Source organism: Lampris incognitus, chromosome 8, assembly GCF_029633865.1.
Source record: "Lampris incognitus isolate fLamInc1 chromosome 8, fLamInc1.hap2, whole genome shotgun sequence".
Taxonomy (NCBI): domain Eukaryota; kingdom Metazoa; phylum Chordata; class Actinopteri; order Lampriformes; family Lampridae; genus Lampris; species Lampris incognitus.
Genome location: NC_079218.1, coordinates 9,093,070 through 9,113,127, shown reverse-complemented (window position 1 = coordinate 9,113,127; position 20,058 = coordinate 9,093,070). Strand labels below are relative to the sequence as shown.

The 20,058-nt window shown below is 45.5% G+C and overlaps 1 protein-coding gene across 1 annotated transcript in view; it reads left to right on the top strand.

The window, feature by feature from the left end:
- igsf9bb (immunoglobulin superfamily, member 9Bb) overlaps window positions 1-20,058 on the top strand; it is a 198,418-nt gene that overhangs the window by 63,625 nt on the left and 114,735 nt on the right. The window contains exon 3 of the mRNA XM_056284763.1: window positions 17,666-17,812. Within this exon, the coding sequence (XP_056140738.1) occupies window positions 17,666-17,812 (147 nt within the window). The remainder of the gene's footprint in view (window positions 1-17,665; window positions 17,813-20,058) is intronic.

Genomic DNA, 20,058 nt, shown 5'->3' with positions numbered 1-20,058 from the left:
TTTGTTGGCAGCAGAGAGTTGATAGAACAGACAAGGCGATGGATAGACTGATTGAATGGAGCAAACGTGAAGGAACAGCTGGACTTGTAGCATAATTAGTTCAGTGAAGAAAGTCCTGCTGACTGCTGCTATTTATGCCTCAGGCATACTTTACTGTTTCCTTATGAATATGTTCTGGGGCACATTTTGAACCAGTTAAATTGGGTTTAAAAAAATTAAGCGTCAGTATTCTGAATAAACCATAACATTAGTCCTAAACAACATGTGCGAATCTATCGAATGGTGGTTTAAAAGGACAATACTGCTCATTTGAGTGGAGCACAGCTGAGGAATGTTCTTATCCACAAATATGATCATAGATCCACAATATTCATCCAAGGTGTTGGTAATGGATGTATATGGACAGATGGATGTAAGCGAAACAGAGTCGTTTTTTTTTTTTTTTTGCGAGGAGGGGCAATAGGTCAATTGCAAAAGTAGACCCAGATCAAATCAGATATTGCTCCTATTATGCATAAATATATAATAAAGCTACGCATGACTGGTCTGTGAGCTTCCCATTTTTGACAAAGAGCTGTAGCGTAGTTTTTGAAGGCTAGATTTTAATGAGGTCTGGATTCAAACAGGTGTGCCTTTCCTCTAACATATTCTTTGTACTTTTGAATTAAAATCATGATTATGATATTGTAGTGCTGTTATCTCTGATCCAGAAAATGTACCCTTATCTCCAGAAAGTAGTTTCATCTTATTCTTAACAGAGTTAAAATCACCTATTAGAAGACCAGGGAAGCCCTTCTCTCATGTTTATCTACAGGAAACCATTGTAAATACTCACCTAATAACAGATACAGCTTATAAGCTTAATGGCCAAGATTTCAACAACGTATTGGCTCCCCATGGCCATACTGATGATTCATTCCACTTTATTGAGCTCTGTCCATCCATATCAGATGACATTGATTTAAAAAAAAAGAAAAAAAGAATTGACCTTTTGCAAAGTCCCACTCGACTTAGTTACTGCCCTTCAAGCATTTCAGAACTATCCAGGAAGTAGCCAGAAAACACCAAAACATGAAGGAAGAAATCAGCGCATTGTGTGGGTAAAAGTAACAGTAATAATACGTTAGCTGTATTAGCTATCAATAATAGCTAGTAGCAAGCTTAGCTTGGAGCAGACAGGTATTTGTGTTGATTTTGGATGGATTAAGCTGGCCATGGGGTCTGCTATACTGCCAAATCTATTGCCGACATTGCGCTTCTTGCGTTCTGGGTCTTGGGAAGGGAAAGAAAATTACACCCCCTCCAAACTTTTCAGATATCTAGTATCCGATTTGCAGATCCCATAGGCACACCGTTTCAACATTTTGTTGTGTTTGAAAGCTTGATGGACCGTTGCTAAGGTAGAATTGGACAAGCACCGTTCTGGGGCGAAAGGTCAATTGGCCCCTTTCATCAATTTATCTCCCTGGATAAGTGAGGCTGTACACTGTTTTAGCATGAATGTAAAACAGTGGAGAGGTAGTGGAAATCCACCATTGGTATGTGAAGGATTTTTTTTGTATTCTTACAATGACAAGGTTAAGGATGTGAGGTTGAGAGTGTTATTTGATGCCATCAACAGAACTGTAATATCTGCATCTTCTGAATCAGATCTGGTTCCAGCCTTGTTTGTGATATACTGTGCATACCACCCCAGGACAGTTCATTAGTCTTTCAAGTTTATCTCCTGTCATTGCTATGCAGACGATACTGAGCTATACCTCTCTTTCAAAGTCAGTCAGTTAGACAGGGTAGCTGTGTTGCAGGAAGCACTGTTTAGCTGCTGTTAAGGCATGAATGGCTAATAATTTCCTCCAGCTGAACTGCAATAAAATAGAAGCTCTTATTATGTTAGCCTTTCATAAGGTTATCTAAAAATAATGTTGAGGAATTCAGGAGTTTTTTTGATCAGTACATGAAATGTGATTCACTATGAACTTAAATTGATTATGTAATATATGATTCTGTTTTTGTCCTGGCTGATTATTGCAAATTTCTTCACATGCTTTAAGAAATTGGCTTTAGAGAAGTTACAACAGATTCAAATAGCTGCAGCAAGACTCTCAAAGTTCCCCTCCAGACATATTTTAATGTTTAAAAATACTCCGAGATGATTAAATATATTGTTTAACATGGTTTTCCCCATAAAATTAAAAAAACAAAACAAAACAAACAACTCTGAAAAGGGACTGGAAGCATTACAATACATTTACATTACAGTCATTTAGCCAACGCTTTAATCCAAAGTGACTTACAATAAGTGCATTTAACGTAGGAAATCAGGAGAACTACTAGTCATCAGAGGTTATAAGTGCATCTTCTCTCTAAACAAACATCTAAGAGCAAAACCAGTGCTAAAGTAAAAGCGCAAGAAAGAGTTTTTTTTTGTTTTTTTACTGAGTGAATATAATACGTGCAAGTAACAGGGTAGTAGTTCTTGAAGAGGTGAGTTTTCAACCTGTGCTGAAAGCACATCTTGAAGCACATCTACTCTTTCTCCCTCATTGAGAAATTCAGGATCTATGAGTATGCAAATATCACAGGCCTCGTGCCCCACCCACCACCACTGCTTGCTCTAGGTTGACCGGTGAAAGAGCAGTGCGCATCAAGATGGCTAGCGTCAGAGCAAACATCGGAGAGATTCAGCCATACATGTTTGAGCCTCAATCAGACCCAGACTCAAACTCTTTTGTGCACCAAGATCAGTGACTAGCAGTTGTATCAGAATGGTAGCTTGTAACAGGCAGTGGCTAACACAGCAGTGGTTGTGAAACATACAGTAATATCTGCTACAATGTTACAGTGTGTTCACATTGTTATTACAGACTTATGTACCAGAGATCTAATCAAAGTTGCAGAAAGATATATTCCGTCTGGCTGAGATTTTTATATTACATGTAATATCTGTTTATCTTGCTAGCTATCCAAGTTTGCCTGGGAACTGGCTCATTGGTAGTAGTCTAAAATTCGTCAGGGTGAGGTGACCCGCACTTAAAGGGCCCCTTTGCCAATTTTCAGCCTTATATTTATCTTTCCAAATTGAGGAGTTCAAATAGTGTGAAAAACACCTGCAGTTGTTGCCAGTGTTTTCTGTCACTGGGATGTAGTTATAAAATCTGTTTTTTTTTTCTGGCACACGCATCATCATTTGATGCGTCAGTGATGTAATTTGTGACAAGGAAGAACTATGGGAAAGTTCAGCTTGGATATCTAGTCTCCGCCTTGGCCTCAGCCAGGCGGCATGCTCTAGATACCACTCAAAAACAAAACTTCCTTGTTCTCTTTGCCCTGTATTGTTTCCAACAGTGAAAATGGAATCTCAAAATATAAGTGCAAAGGATCTTATGGACAAGGATACATTTACATTGTTTTGGCTGACTTGGATATTAGAGCATATTTATTCAAGCCAGAGTATTACTGAAGAAATACAGGGGAGAGAGACCGAGGCCGCCACTGTATTAGCCACGCAGGAGGATATGGCCAGTGGGGACCATCCAGAACCTGAGCTGCCGAGTAGAGGCAGTTCAGTAGAGGCACCCGAACCCTTGGACCCGAGATTCAACCCGGGACCTGTACAGGCTCGGATCCACGTTTTATACAGTCAATCAGGGTGGGGTGGGGTGGGGTGTTCTTCTATTACCGTGGGTCCTGGGTCTGCTTAAAATTATGTTTAATACCTGAGTGGATCCGAGAAGACCGTGATCAAACAGTGCTGAGAGACCAGAGGTCAGTCTCATCTCAGAGAGCACAGTTGATAGCAAATTAGCAATGCTAAAGTTTGCTGCCATCGCAATGAATGAGCAATCGTTATTATAGTTCAAAAGGGCAAACAGTCGCAGTTATTTATATTATTATGCTAGATGCAACAAAACTGCAAAGCTGATTCTAAATGAGTTGTATTTGCCACCTGTCACCGTAACAGCAAAGTGGACCTTAAGGCTGAAATAATAAGTGGATTAGCCATGCTGTTTCAATCAGCAAGAAAGGAATAACAGAAAACCTGGATGTATTTTACCAACTTTCTTGGCAAGGAGGATGGATTATATGCATCACGGCCAGGCACGGGGGAGAAGGCTACTGACATTAAATTAGGTAAGACCCAAAGTTTTGTTTTGAAAACTTGTGAATTAATGTTAACTTGTTAATAGCAATCAGCTGTGAAATTGGCGCCGATCGGGTCTGTGTCTCCCAGCTGGTTTCAGGGCCCACATTTGTTGGTTCCGCATGGGTCCAGGTCCCAGCTTTCAAATAATAGACGGTTTCAATTCTGGGTAGTACACTTGCGGGTCTTTTTGGTTTCGGGTATGAACTTTTGGACCTGTGAAGAACTCTGCTGTCGAGAGCAAACAGTGACTGGTGGTTCCTTTGCTCACATTGCCCTCCGATGCCAACAGAAGCTGAATCATTCTGCTGCAATACATTTCAGCATGGGCAGTATATGTTGGATGCTGTCAGGGACACCAGACCTGATACTTTCTTTAGGATCCCGAAGATAAACTGGAAAAGACAACCAACACCAGCAGGGCCGAGAGTGCAGATGACCACTTAGTGAGTACGCTGTGTTTTGGCCAAATAATTAATAGCTTTATGCTAGTGTAGTGATACACGGCAACATTGGACAAGTGGTTTTCTCAACACATTTGTACTGATTGCATGGTGACCTCTTGTTACCCAGATAAATTCCATAGTATATTTTCCTACATCTCACTAAATTTACTATTGGCAAGCATATTGCCCTACCATATTGGCCAAAAAGTTGCCCAGTGTATCGTCACCCTTATGTTATTTGTTGTCTTCACTTGAGTAACTTGCAATTACAGTGACCATTGTGTTTTGTTCTGACAATAGCTGCTAATGTTATAGTATATGATCAGTGCTTGTAACATCCTGATGAATAACCACATTCTCTCCTGTCTTTGCTTGCTGCAGACAATACTGTCTGGCTGCTTATCTTTTTTTTTCTCCTTTCTTTTTAGTGGGTGCTACGAGGGGAGCAACTTGGCAAAGGGAACCGCATCGTCTTGCCTGCCTGTGTCGTACATCGCATCAGAGCTCCCTCACCACATCCATAAATCTCCTCTTTGGCCTTCCTCTTTTCCTCTTCCCTGGCAGCTCCATACAATATTTTGTGTAATAATGCTGCTAAACTTCAATACAGCTAACAATGGACACTTACCTTGAAGCTTGTTGGGACTGATTTAGACTTGTCAAATTATGATGTGCAATATGCTTAACATGTATTTGAAAATTGAATATCACGTTGTAATGTGTTGGTTTGAATAAAGTTTTTCATATACAAACTTGAATTGTTTGTTTTCACACTAATGACAATCAAAGTTGGCTGCAGGTACACCTATGTCAGATGCATGCAAAATCATATCTGCTGTCTTATGCAGAGGTCATGCACATTTTACTTGAGAGGCAAAATGCATTGCATTTTCTTCCAAAACAGGACAAAGTAGGTTTTTTTTTTTTTTGTTGTTTTTGGAGAGGGTGCTATATGGTTAAAAATAAATCATTTATAGTAGAATGGAAAGCCTTTGGGGTGGATTTTCTAAGAGACGTAATAAGTGCTTTAAAAACCTGTTTCATCCTATTATGGAAATAAGACAATTGAACAGAACCTGTTATGCACTTTTTAAAATCTGGACATTTAGTTAAAAAAAAAAAAAAAAAACCCCAACTATAAAGACCAAAAAAGCTCGGATATCAATGTATAGTACAAAATGTCTATTATATGTATGAAAAACAAAGTTTCAGTAAATGCCGGCATTCTCTCCATGGCCAAGATGTGTTATTCCAAAGGTAACTAGATCTATCTGTAGCCTGACATGACTGCCTGAAAAGACATTTTGAAGAACACCCATTTCAAACTCAGTGACTATTCCAGGCTTTGCATGGCTAAGAAAAACTATCAACATAACCAGAATCAGAAATACTTTATTGATCTCCAAGGGGAAATTGGGTCAAATTACAGTTGCTCACATTCTAATAGAGTAAATATAGATAAGCATAAGTGAAATTATAAGAAAAATAAGAAATGTATAAAAATATGTGCAATAAACTACAATATATAACAATATATATAGACAAGAAATGTGTAAAAAATATATGCAGAAGGTGAATGCCGTACTAATGCAGTATAGATGTACACCAGAGTATTGCACAGTTGAAATATCTGTCCATCATGTAGTCATCTGCTGCAAAATGCAAAGAGCATACCCGAAGATTTCCCAGTACTGTTGTCGGTGCATTCTCGTCATGTTTGTTTGTTTGTTTTTTTTTTTTTATTGCTTGGAGCCATTCTTTGCGCCAATCAACATCTGTTGGTAATTAGTGGTAACTTACACTTTCTCCCTCCTCTCTCTTCTTTCTGTTGGTGTCACATCCAGGCACAATGCAATGAGAAGGCATGCATGCATGTATGTTGTCGATAAAACTAATCCAATTCAATTTATGTTATTTTTTGGTTTTCTGATCAAAGAGTGAAGATTTTAAGACGCTGTTCTGTGTACACAGAGCCACAAGAAACACCCACCTCCACAAGCTGGGTGGGTTTTGATAGGATTTGGGGGTTGTGTATGAGAAGTTGGCGCACAATGCATCCTGGTACATGTAGACCAGGGTTCCCCAATTAGTTTTCCCTAAGGGGCAAATCATGTAATGCATGCCAAGCCAAGGGCCAAAATGGCCACTGGTAATCTATGAAGTCCCAATCACCATCGTGGAGGGCTTCGAAAGGAAGATCAGCCAGTTCCTGTGTAGGTGGGTGGTCCTGCTATGGAGCCTAAACAGCATCACCCTTTATGGGCATAATACCAAACTACAGCTTCCTCTCAGCAGTCTAGCAGAGGATTTCAAGGTCACCAGAGTCAGAGAAGTCCTGCTCTACTGAGATTCCACTGACACCAAGGTCTCCTCTGCGGGTGTCGAGGTCAGAACAAGAAGGAAGTGGCACAATAGCAGAATGGTGGGTATGTGCAAGCAGGGGGCTTAGACCAAGTGGGAGAATACAACCACCGAAAGATCACCTTGGCAGAACTCTAGAAGGCGGAATCACATCGCTTCAAGTTTTTGGTCCAGTCAGTGTATGATGTCCTCCCAAGCCCTTTCAACCTGTTCGGCTGGGGCCTGGCGAACTGACCTGCTTGCCAACTCTGAAAAGGGGTTCCTTGGAGCACATCCTGAGCTGCTGTCCGAAGGCCTTGGGAGAGAGGCGGTATCATTGGCGCCATGACCAAGTTCTCTGGGCAGTAGCTGACACCATCTGCCCTGGGATCAGCTACAGCAAGCAGCAGCACCCAACAAAATGTTCCATCACCTTTGTTCTAGCAGGGGAGAAGCCCCAGCCCTAGCCAAAGTCTCAGGGTAGGCTGCTTGCAACTGCAAGGGATTGGCAGTTCCTGGTCGACCTAGGGAGACAACTGAGGTTCCCGAACACACTCACAGCTACCACACTCAGGCCAGACATGGTCCTGATATCCGTGGCAACCAAACAAGTGGCGTTGCTTGAGCTTACTGTCCCCTGGGAAGATCGGATGGAGGAGGCCCAAGAAAGGAAGAGATTCATGTATACGGATCTGATAGCTGAGTGTTGGAGGAATGGATGGAAATCCCACTGTGAGTTGGTTGAAGTGGGCTGCAGGGGCTTTACAGGACAGTCTACACGGGGTCCTGGAACTCTTGGGGATTTGTGGGTGCAGCCCTGGAAAAGGCTTCCGGTTGGCTCTGGGTGAAGAAGCATGATGCATGGTGTAATGTGCTACCTGGACACGAGTCGGGGTGTGATCACCCCCAGCTGAGTCGCTCAGGCGAGGGTGTCTGATGTTAAGATCCAAAATACCTGATGACCCTGGGTTCATTCCCGACGATGTGTTCAGGTTACATTACATGGCGTATCAAAGAACTAGTCACAAAGGAAATATGTTACATGCAGAAAGCTTTCATTTGACTGTTGGTTGAGTAAAAGAAATACATAACTTACATACTGACTCCTGCTGGCTGTTACGGTCCCAGGATAAATAGTCAGCACAGCATCAGACTTAAAAACTAATTTCTTGTGAAAACCCAATAACTTTTGCATTAGGGTTATGGAAACACAGGTTATGGAAACACTTCTCACTGAAATGAGCATTGTAGATATGCAGTCCCTCCAGGTTTGTAGGCATGTGAGCACGATGTCTGTAAATAAATTCCAACCATTTCAGCAGCATAGTGGGCTTTTTTGGTAGATAGTGGATGGAAGATCCGGGGTCTAGTTTGCATCCAAAAAATGCATACTCTACCATGTTTGCTGTCAGAACTTTCACTATGCTAATGCAAACTTGCTCTCTGTACTGCCAAGTCCACTCTGTGCAGGAGGTTTCATATTTCTTTGCCCGCCCTGCATTTGCATATTAAACAGCGATTGGATTTCGGTTTTGTGACGTACCAAACTTAGTTTGCCTGGGGTACGTTTGAATCTCAGATTTTAGGGAAGTGCTCGACCAGCTCCTCCTTCAGTAGAGGAATGTGAAAACACTGCTCCAGTGACAAACTTTATACGGATACAAGTCAGTGACAAACTATACAAATACAAGTCAGTATAGTCAAGGCCAGACATTTTTAGGGGACACAAACATAAGAAAAACACATTTTTGTGTGGAGGTTTTAGACATACACTACCCATCAGCTATGTTATTGGGTTCGATCTACTTGCACTGTACATCACTTACGTGCATTGTCAAAGATCTGTCAAACATTTGATGTTGGAATGTGTTAACGAATTCGGGGGGCAGTTGGGAACTGCCACAGCCGGGATATGCGAACCCGTGGCTCCCGCGCCACGGGCGACTACGTTAACCAGTCGACTAAAGGGTCAGACCCGTTAGGGCTCATTTAGTTGCTGCATAACTAAATGAGCCCTACAATTGCTTCAAGTTGAACCGACTCTAGGGCTCATTTTACTCAAATTTGGCTTCTCTTCACTTGCTACTGGTGAAATATGGCAGTGAATTCAAGCTTCAGCTGATAACTTAAAAGACACTTAATCATCATGCCCTGGCTCCTATGTGCTAACTCCTGCCACAAAACTTCCATCCCTGTGGTCCCTGTTGTGCAATTGTCTTCCCATGGACATAAGCTTGGTCAGCACTGTGTACTTTTTTAAATGGAATCTTAAAACCTTTTTATGCAAACTGGCCTTTTTGTTGGTTTAGTGACTTGTGAAGCATTTTGTGACACTAGAAAGGTGTTCTATATAAGTAATCTTTTACTTACTTAACCTAGAGCAGAAATTCAGAGAAGTTCATTCTCTAACCGTACCTTACAGCCCCTGACCCTTGACCTTTTGACTGGCCATCCAGATGTGATTTCAGAGACAGGGCTGCGGTCTTGGCCTCTGAAAAATGTGATATTCTCCAAATATATGTTGCAAATAATGTGACCAGTGAGTTATAGTATGTGCAGTGGGATGTTTACTCGGCGATTTAACATTCCTGTGAAACCACTTTTCCCCCAGCTCAACCACAACAAAGCAACATTACTGCCTCTGCATTAGAGTAGCTGTCAAACACCCTCTGGCAAGTGGTTTACTCGTGTTTTTCACAACCACACTACAAACTCCATACACATGAAAATATGTGTAAGCTCGGTCATTTATTAAACAAATGTAACATAGTCACCTTTTCTGCCACGTCATTCAGCAAACATACTAATCTGACACTTACATACACAATTAAAAGCAGTCTGAGTGCAAACCTCCACCGAAGTTGAACGCTTCCACACCTGTAACATAATAACATACCACGTCCGTAATGAACTTCTTTATCTTTGAGTGATTAATAGAATCAGATTGTTTCACCTTGAAAAGATGCACCCGAACACTTGATTTAAGACGAGCCATTCATTTCTGAGGGAAAACTTTTTCACAAGTTAAATATCTCAAAGTGCAATGAAAAATAGTTCCTCTGCCCAAGACCACCCCGCTCAACTTATACTTGTGAGACATTGCTGACAGCGAAGGCAATTAGACACCAAAACTTCCACATAAAAACAATAAATAATGTAAGACTGAGGCCAGAGGTAGAGCAGTGATTTTAAAAGTGTGGGGGTTCTCGGGGTGGGACATGAGCACCAAAGCCCCCCACCTTCAGCTCCTGTTCCAGTCTCCATAACGTGCCAAATAAAATGAATGCCGTGTATGTCTACATTTTAATCACCACCATATGCAAATAATATTGAGCTCAAAATGTACGTTGTAGTGTCCGGGTGGCGTAGCGGTCTATTCCATTGCCTACCAACACTGGGATCGCCGATTCGAATCCCCGTGTTACTTCCGGCTTGGTTGGGCGTCCCTAAATGCATAATTGTCTCCAGTTGGGAAGCCGGATGTGGATATGTGTCCTGGTCGCTGCACTAGCACCTCCTCTGGTCGGTCGGGGCACCTGTTTGGGGGGGGGGGGGGGCTGGGGGGAATAGCGTGATCCTCCCATGCGCTACGTCCCCCTGGCGAAACTCCTCACTGTCGGGTGAAAAGAAGCGGCTGGTGACTCCACATGTAGGGGGTGGAGCAGAGATTGGTACAGCTCGGAAGAGTGGGGTAATTGGCCAGATACAATTGGGGAGAAAAAGATGGGGGGAAAAAAGCACATTGTAGCACAACTTCCTCCACCCAAAGGTACTCTATTCACTAGCATTCACATAGCACAGTATTAAGCGATGACTTTTTAGTGTCTGTCAAAAACTACCTCCTACTTCCTCATAAACATCATACATATAAAGTAAAAATCACTCATTAACATAATGGAACTCACTATTATTATTCCTGAGCGTTTTCTTCCTCCCTCACTTCCCCTGTCTCCTCTGCCACCTGCTGAACGCCTCTGTACCACAAAGACGCTAATATGGCCATGGCATTAACTTTAAGATGAGGGCAAACCTTAAAACTAATTTCATTCGACTGCTCACCTGTGCAATGTTAACTTCATCCTCTCTCACTGAGGTTGATATTACACTTCCTAAAGAATGATCTCTGATAGGGGCGTCCGTGTGGTGTGGCGGTCTATTCCATTGCCTACCAACATGAGGATCGCTGGTTCGAATCCCCGCGTTACCTCTGGCTTGGTCGGGTCACCCTAAAGACACAATTGGCCGTGTCTGCGGGTGGGAAGCCGGATGTGGGTATGTGTACTGGTCGCTGCGCTAGTCCTTCTTCTGGTTTGGTTTGGTTCGGGCGCCTGTTTGGGGGGGAGGGGGAACTGGGGGGAATAGCGTGATCCTCAAACGCGCTACGTCCCTCTGGTGAAACTCCTCACTGTCAGGTGAAATGAAGGGGCTGGAGACTCCACATGTATCGGAGGAAGCATGTGGTAGTCTGCAGCCCTCCTCGGATCGGTAGAGGGGGGTGGAGCAGCGACTGGGATGGCTCGGAAGAGTGGGGTAGTTGGCTGGGTACAATTGGGGGCGGCACGGTGGCGCAGTGGTTAGCGCGGTCGCCTCACATCAAGAAGGTCCTGGGTTCGAGCCCCGCGGTAGTCCAACCTTGGGGGTCATCTCAGGTCGTCCTCTGTGTGGAGTTTGCGTGTTCTCCTCGTTTCTGCGTGGGTTTCCTCCAGGTGCTCCGGTTTCCTCCCACAGCCCAAAGACATGTAGGTCAGGTGAATGGGCCATACTAAATTGCCCTTAGGAATGAATGTGTGTGTGTGTGTGTGTCCACCATCGACTCAGGTGGCTTGGGCATGTGATTTGCATGCCCAGCCAACGACTCCCACGTGAAGCGCTCTAAAGCCATCTACACCTTGGTCAATGCACTGCTGGTGGGCAGAAGAAGTGGTTCAAAGACCAAATGAAGACCACGCTGAAAAGATGCCAGATCAGCCCGTCTTCTTTGGAGGAACGTGCCTCCTGCCGCACCATCTGGCGCTCTCACGTCTCACAGGGAATGAAGTATGGGGAAAACCAGCGCACACAACAGTCTGTAGCAAAATGTGCAAAGAGGCATGCTTGCAAAGCTACCCCCGCCCCCCCCTCCCGCACCACTTTTACATGCCCGGTCTGCAATCACAGCTGTGCATCCAGGATCGGACTATTCAGCCATCAAAGGACTCACAAATAGGAGAAGATGGTCATCATCGGATATGATAAACAACCAGCAAGCAAGTGTGTGTGTGTGTGTGTCAGCCCTGTGATGGCCTGGCTGCCTGTCCAGGGTGTCTCCCCGCCTGCCGCCCAGTGACTGCTGGGATAGGCTCCAGCATTGCCGCGACCCTGAGAGCAGGATAAGCGGTTTGGATAACGGATGGATGGATTGACAGTTGGGGAGAAAAAGGGGGAGAAATCACCCCCCCCCCCAAAAAAAATCTCTGATAGACCCTGACTGGGTGTGTGGTGTAAAAGCTTCATAAGATGTTCCGTTTAATAAAACTATTGATACGCCTCAGAGTAAAACAGTGAAAGAACACAACAGGATTTTTAATGAAATTACGATACATGCAGTATCCTTGAATAAGACATAGCTGTAAAACAAGATCCACAGTGGATCTTATTTTCAGTTTATCCTTTCTTCTCGTACTTTCAAAAGATCTGGATGGGCTGGGTTGCTTCATGATGACATCATCCTCCTCGCCTGAAATCAAATGGCTGCAAGAAAGGGGGTTCGACGAGAAGCCGCTCCGCTTAGCCATGTTAAACCATCTGTACGACAGCTTCATTCTCCCCCAAATGGATTATATATTTGAGAGTGGGGTTTCCCTCCCAGCAGTTCCCATTTTGTGTTCAGTCCGGGCTTTTGTGCCATGGATTTGGAGCATGCAACACTTTGTCTGCAACAAATTATGACGGAAGAAAAGCACGTGGTGAATCCTCTTCTAGACGAGGCCGAATTAGAACAAAAGCCACTGGAAGCTTTATGCAACATTTAGCCTCATTTGTCAATCGTTGGTACGCACAAATTTGTTCTTGCACACCCACGGAATGTATTTTCTCAGCGCTCAAGATTGTCTGACCGGCAGATAATTCCCTCCCACTAACACCTATTGTCTACCTCTTACAGTGAGCCATCATCACACAGGCTCGCAAAGACGTCAGTGTTGGCCAACTGGTGTCTAAATTCAGGAGTTACCCGGGTCCTACGCTGGCCTCTGAGACAAACTTCAGGGCTAAAATATCCTACGGTGTGTAAGAACAAATTTGTATGTATGGGGCGTCCGGGTAGCGTAGCGGTCTGTTCGGGGATCGCGGTTCGAATCCCCGTGTTGCCTCCGGCTTGGTCGGGCATCCCTACAGACACAATTGGCCGTGTCAGGTGGGAAGCCGGATGTGGGTGTGTCCCGGTCGCTTCATTAGTGCATCCTCTGGTCGGTCTTAGGGCATCTGTTTGGGGGGGGGGGGCTGGGGGGAATAGAGTGATCCTCCCACATGCTGCATCCCCCCGGCGAAACTCCTCACTGGCCGGTGAAAAGAAGCGGCTGGCGACTCCACATGTATCGGAGGAGGCATGTGGTAGTCTGCAGCCCTCCCCGGAGCGGCAGAGGGGGTGGAGCAGCAACCGGGATGACTCGGAAGAGTGGGGTAATTGGCCGGATACAATTGGGGGAAAAATCCACAAAAAAAAAAAAAAGAAAAAATACTAAAATTTGTTTGTATGAACGCTTGACGAACAAGGCCCACTGTGTGTGAAAGGTGAGGAAACTAGGCTTGTTATTCTGACGCTGATTGAGACAGTGACCTAACAAATTAGCTTGCCATGTGTTTTTGTTTATTTATTTTTTTTTGATATTCTTACAATGATTAATTATATTGAATCGCAACCCCTGTATCGTGATGTGTATGGTATCGCCAGCTTCTCGCCGATACACAGCCCTACTCACTCACTCGCCATCATCATCATCATCGGCAGTCACTCAGGGTCGAGTATGACTGTCCTCCTCCTTGGCGCTTGTGGGTCTTCAGGTGGGCGAAGAGGCCGATCCTGGAGCCGCATATTTTGGTGCAGTGTGGGCAGGGGTGGGTGGAGGTAGTCGTGGGATCGGGTTGGGCCTTTTTGGTGGAAACTCCCTCCTTTCTGAGTCTGCGCTTGTCTTCTGCAGCACAGCGGAGATGATTAATATATAGTGCATATATATACTAACTCAGCACATACTTGGTACTCTCTCTCTTTTCCTTCCAGTTAGTAGTGTAGACGGACATGGTTGGAAGCTGGACAAATATAATCTGATGTATAAATAGCCAGACTAGGACACACACACACACATACCGAGGAACAAACATGATTTTGCCTCTGAGACAGCTGCCGAGGTAGCTGATGGAGGTATTTACCTGGTGCGCCGTGGCGCGGGGGAGATTTAGGAGGCCAAACAAAAAAAAATGAGACGGGACTATTCACTAAGTGGAGAGGATAGGAGAGGGTGAGGGGATTAATGAGGGATAGTCGGGCTTTGATAATGCTGGCGTTTGGAGCTGGCGTGTGCTCCCTGAAAGCGCTTTGTTTAGCTCATATTGCCAGCCGCCATCTGTTATGATCCGGTTGCCAGATTGTCTGGGGGCGACGTCGTCCGTCCCCCTCTTTTCAGCCTTTGATCTGGAAAAGCAAAAGGCAGCTCTTCCCGTCTCACCGAGTCAAAACTCGGTATCTGTCCTGATGGATTGGGGCTCCAGCGTGACCCTCAGGGGGTCCTCCGCTGTCACGTTGGCAACTTCCTACTCCTCACAGGAAACGGTGACCTCTCCTTGCCTCAGTGCATCTCCAAAGTAGAGTCTGTCACACTCGTGCATGTGAGATAGAGACCAACAGGGCACCGAGTCTGAAGTGACAGGCCAGAGCAGCTGGTCTGTCCAGCATCGTGATGCAGATTCTTCATTTGATAAGTGGTTAGTAAAGTCCTTAACAGCAAGTGCCCTAATTCCCTTCTCTTGTTTTATTTTCATCATCAATGCTTAAAATGTCTAGAATCCTTTTTCCTAGATTTTGTTTTGCCAAAGCTGCTGTACATCAGAAATGTAAGTTCCAGATCCGGCGAACCTCGCAAACTCATCATCAGCGGTCACTTGGGGTCGAGTATGGCTGTTCTCCATCTGGGTCCGTCTGGGTCCTCAGGTGGGCGTAGAGACCGATAATGGGAGGAAGTGTGTGCGTGTAGCTTTTTTTTGGGGGGGGGGGTTCTCCCCTTTTCTTCCAGTTGTACTTGGCCAATTACCCCACTCTTCTGAGCCGTCCTGGTGGCTGCTCCACCCCCTCAGCCGAGCTGTGGAGGGCTGCAGACTACCACATGGCCTCCTCTGATACACGTGGAGTCGACAGCCGCTTCTTTTCACCTGACAGTGAGGGGTTTCGCCAGGGGGACTTAGCGCATGGGAGGATCATACTATTCTCCCCCAGTTCCCCCTCCCACCCAAACAGGCAACCCCAACCGACCAGTGGAGGTGCTAGTGCAGCAACCAGAACACATACCGACATCCGGCATCCCACCCGCAGACACGGCCAGTCGTGTCTAGGGATGCCCGACTAAGCCGGAGGTAACACGGGGTGTTGAACTGGCGATCCCCTTGTTGGTAGGCAACGGAATAGAGCATCACAGCTTTTTTACGTGGAGTCGCTGATGCACCTGCAGCCACCACACGGTCCTTGGCAGGGGGGATGGCCAGAGTCCAATGGCATGGAGAACCAAGGCGATTGAGGGCCGCCTTCTGTTGCAGCCGCCATCCACCTTCGCTGCCGTTGTGACCTGCGGACATCTTTTTCCAGTTCCGCCATTGAGGTCTTTGTTGGCTCACGGTTTGTCTGGACCCTCCCTCCCCTTGACCTTGGGTGACCCTATCAGAAGCCGAGCTCCAGACAGTATAGCTGTTGAGATCATTGGTACAACTCAAGCTTGTACACCACGGCGTCCAGAAGACTCGTAAACCACTGGACCTGTCAGCCTGATAAATATTTGTGCGGTTACGAGTGTGCGATGAAGAACCTGTCTCGGCTGCAGTGATTCAAAACCTTCGAGAAACATTTGCGCTTGCTGTCGCCGCTCCCTCCATTCATTCTCTAGCTCGCTGAGTGCTGCATATTAACAGTTCCCCCCCCCCCCCCCCCATATTTCCTGTTCAGTCGACTCGGCCGTTGTGCAAAAAGTCTTGCAAAAAACTGTTTCTCTCTGTCCGTGTGTGCGTGTATGGAGAAGGGGAGATATACGTACGCCTGGTGGAGAGCTGCACTCTGCTGACTGCACGCCTCTAGTTTCTCTTTTATTTGCACAGTCTAAAGAAACAGATCAGATCATAAAATCACAATGAGTAAAAGAAAAAAACGTGCAGAGGAGGACTTTGAATAGTCGACAATTACAGGATAAAGATCAAATATAGATAAAAAAAAATCCATAATTGATAGTAAAACAGGAGAAGAAACGGTGTATATGAGAGAGAGAGAGAGAGAGAGAGAGAGAGAGAGAGAGAGAGAGAGAGAGAGAGATGCAGGCATAATATGACAGACCGGTGAATGAGTATGGACCTAAACCTACATTTTTATTTATTTATTTATTTTTATTGGATGTCCCCCCCCCCCTTTTTCTTCCCCAGTTGTATTTGGCCAATCACCCCGCTCTCTGAGCCGCCCCGGTCATTGCTCCACCCCCTCTGCCGATCCGAGGAGGGCTACAGACTACCACATGCCTCCTCCGATACATGTGGAGTCTCCAGCCGCTTCTTTTCACCTGACAGCGAGGAGTTTCGCCAGGGGGTTCTAGCGCGTAGGAGGATCACGCTATCCCCCCCCCCCAAACAGGCACCCCGACCGACCAGAGGAAGCGCTAGTACAGCAACCAGGACACATACCCACATCCGGCTTCCCACCCGCAGACATGACCAATTGTGTCTGTAGGGACGCCCAACCAAGCCAGAGGTAACACAGAGATTTGAACCAGCGATCCCTGTGTCGGTAGGCAACGGAATAGACCGCCGTGCCATCCGGACGCCTGACCTAAACCTACATTTGAGAGAGGTGTGGCTAATTCAAAATTGGCATTATAATTATTCCATAGCCGAGTTCCTCTGTACCCAATAAAACTGACATAAGTAGAATGGAGAACAAAAAAAAAAAGGGGGGGGTTACTGGCGTGTCCAGTGTGTGTGACGTTTGCAACTGAGGCAGGATAGGTCTTGACATGAAATGTCTCTATCCACCGTTGCGGACACATCCCACATGTTTAGCATCTGCCAGCGGCCTCGCTGGTTGACAAGCACCTCATGGCCGAGCAGTTGCCACAGGCCCCATCTTGTCCATTCATGACTCGAGAAGCAACCGATAGCAAAGGGGTGCTGGGAGCACCACACGTCACAACTGCCCCAGATGGACCTGTGTTAGAAACCAACTTTAGAAAAAAAAAATACTCATAAGATCCAGAGTCGGTGATCAGCGTACACCTCTCCAACCTCCTAACTGAAAGTTAGTAGTCGATATGATAGTTATGTCTGTTTTAAGATGGAGCATCCTTGTAATATTTCTCTGTTTTTTTCTCCCTCTCTCTTTCCCCCCATCTCCTTCTGTCCCCCGTCTCCTTCCCCTCTCACCCCCCCCCATCTCCTTCTGTCCACCAATGCCATGTATATTCCTTCATTCCTTAAATAACCCCCCCCCTCGTTTCAAAACCCCCTCCCGGGCCAGGCCGGGCCAGCCTGCACGGCAAGTCCTCCCTGCGGATAGAGAAGGTGCGTTCCGACGACCAGGGCTGGTACGAGTGCAAAGTCCTGATGCTGGAGCAGCAGTACAACACCTTCCACAATGGCAGCTGGGTGCACCTGACCGTCAACGGTAAGGATGTGGCGCGCGCCGCAGCCGTTCACGGTGCCGGAGATCGCGACACGTTTCCTCGCGCTGTGCAGCAGCATATGCGGCGGTGACGTGAACGGCTAGAAAAAAAACTCACACTGGTGTTTAAAGGCGCGGACGCTTACACACACACACACACACACACACACCCAGGCTTTCAGCCAGCAGTCACTTTAAGCAGACAGGCACGCACACACAAACTGTGTGTCACATACAGTGACGCTAGTTGCCATAGTAACAGACACACCAGACATCCTCCTGCACCCCCCCCCCCATCCTCACCAAATGTGGTCACAGCACATTAGCTCAGTTTCATCGGGGCTGTTTGAGGTCCCCTTTGCGTCTTCTCTCTCCTGGATCTGGACAGCTGCCTCGTGTTTAAAGGACCCCCCCAGGCCTCCTCCTCCTCCTCCTCCTCTGCCTCTTTTCAGTCTCTCCATCCCTGTCTGTCTCCGCATGTCGGTCTTTCTACCCCTGTCTCCTAAGTTTGTCTCTCTCTCGCTCTCTCTCTCTCTCTCTCTCTCTCTCTCTCTCTCTTTATGTGTTTATCTTTCTGTCTGTCTCTCTCTCTCTGTCTCTGAGTAAGTCCTTCAGCCTCTTTCTCTCCGTCTATGTCTCCGTTGATCTCTGCCTCTGTCTCTCTATCTGTTTCTGTTTCTGACTGTCTGTCTCCGAGTCCATCTGTCACTTTCTGTCTGTCTCCAGCTCTCTCTCACTCTCTCTTCCTGTCTTTGTGTCTGTCTTTCACTGTCTGTATTTCACTTGCTATGTCTGGCTTTCTTTCTCTATCCATATGTATATTGCTGTCTCGTTCTGTCTCGCTCTGTGTTTATCGGTCTTTCACTGTCTCTCTGTCTCACTCTGTGTGTCTGTCTATCTGTCTGTTTTATCTATCTATCTCTATGTGACTATCCCCCAGATTTACCAATAATGATTTGTGGTGGCACTAAGGCCATTGCATGTGTAAAAAGAGACAAATGTGATTTTGCAAACATGGCACTATGATTTTGCATGTGTAAGCTGGTGCAACAAACATTTCCAGCTTTTGACTCAATTAGTATGTATAAATAGGAATGTCAGTTAGATGGCGCAAAACTGGAGGAGGGAATTATGCAAATAGCCATAATTGCACCCAGCATCTGAACTACTAAAGGAAAACCTGCAAATTTCACCCTGAATTGCATACAATATTTAATTCCTAGTGAAAGTGCATTTTATTTTGGGTACAAATTTGGCGGCTGCTTTTTGGGCAGAGTTCAACACAAACAAAATGAGAGAGAGCGAGAGAGAGGGGGGGGGGGGGGGAGAGAGAGAGAGAGAGAGAGAGAGAGAGAGAGAGAGAGAGAGAGAGAGAGAGAGAGAGAGAGAGAGAGAGAGAGAGAGAGAGAGAGAGAGAGAGAGAGAGAGAGAGAGAGAGAGAGATCTCTGCTGGAGGAAATAAAGATGATTTGAACCCCAGACCAGAAGGAGCTATGCGATAGCTGCACGGCCAATATCCATCAGTTTTGATAGTGCCTCTGGTATTCTGATTGGCTAATTGTGACTAAACTGTGGCACATCTCAGTTAAATGTCAGCCGATAGTAAATTGCTTACAAAACTGGCAACCGTTGGAATGGATATTTTTTGGGGGGGTTTGCTAGTTTTTCACTCACACACACGTCCCTCAGCTGTCTTGTTGATGCATCAGATGCAACTCGTACCGCTTTTTCCAGAGTTAAAACAGCACCAATAGGAGCTAATGCCTCAGGGCTAATGAGTCTTCTGTCTGCTCCTGTCTGTCAGTGGCGTGTTAGACAAGACACGGTTGGCTGGTTTTCTGGTTGTGCCAAACAATTGAGTTCAAATTTTGGCTGGAGATGTGCTTGAAGAAAGTTTTGCACCTTCTGCGAAAGAAAAAAAAAACAGTTTGGGCTCCAGTCTTTGTATTTAAACAGTACAGACAAAAAAAAAGAAAGAAGTAGAAAGCAGTTCAAAATGGAAGTTCTCAAAAGTAGTACAGAAGTGAGGTGTCTGCCCAAATCAAAAATGCCTGGAGACAAAATGGTTAATGCTGTATACAGTCCCAGTAATATGAATCAGTAGATAAACAAAAAGAGATAGATCTAATAGTTCCGAACCATCTCTGAAACATTGTGTCCTTGATACAGAGCTTCAAGATTTTAAGTGGGGTCAACTGATGTTAAGTCAACTATTGTAGTTAATGTGTCTACTCAAGGATCTTCTCATA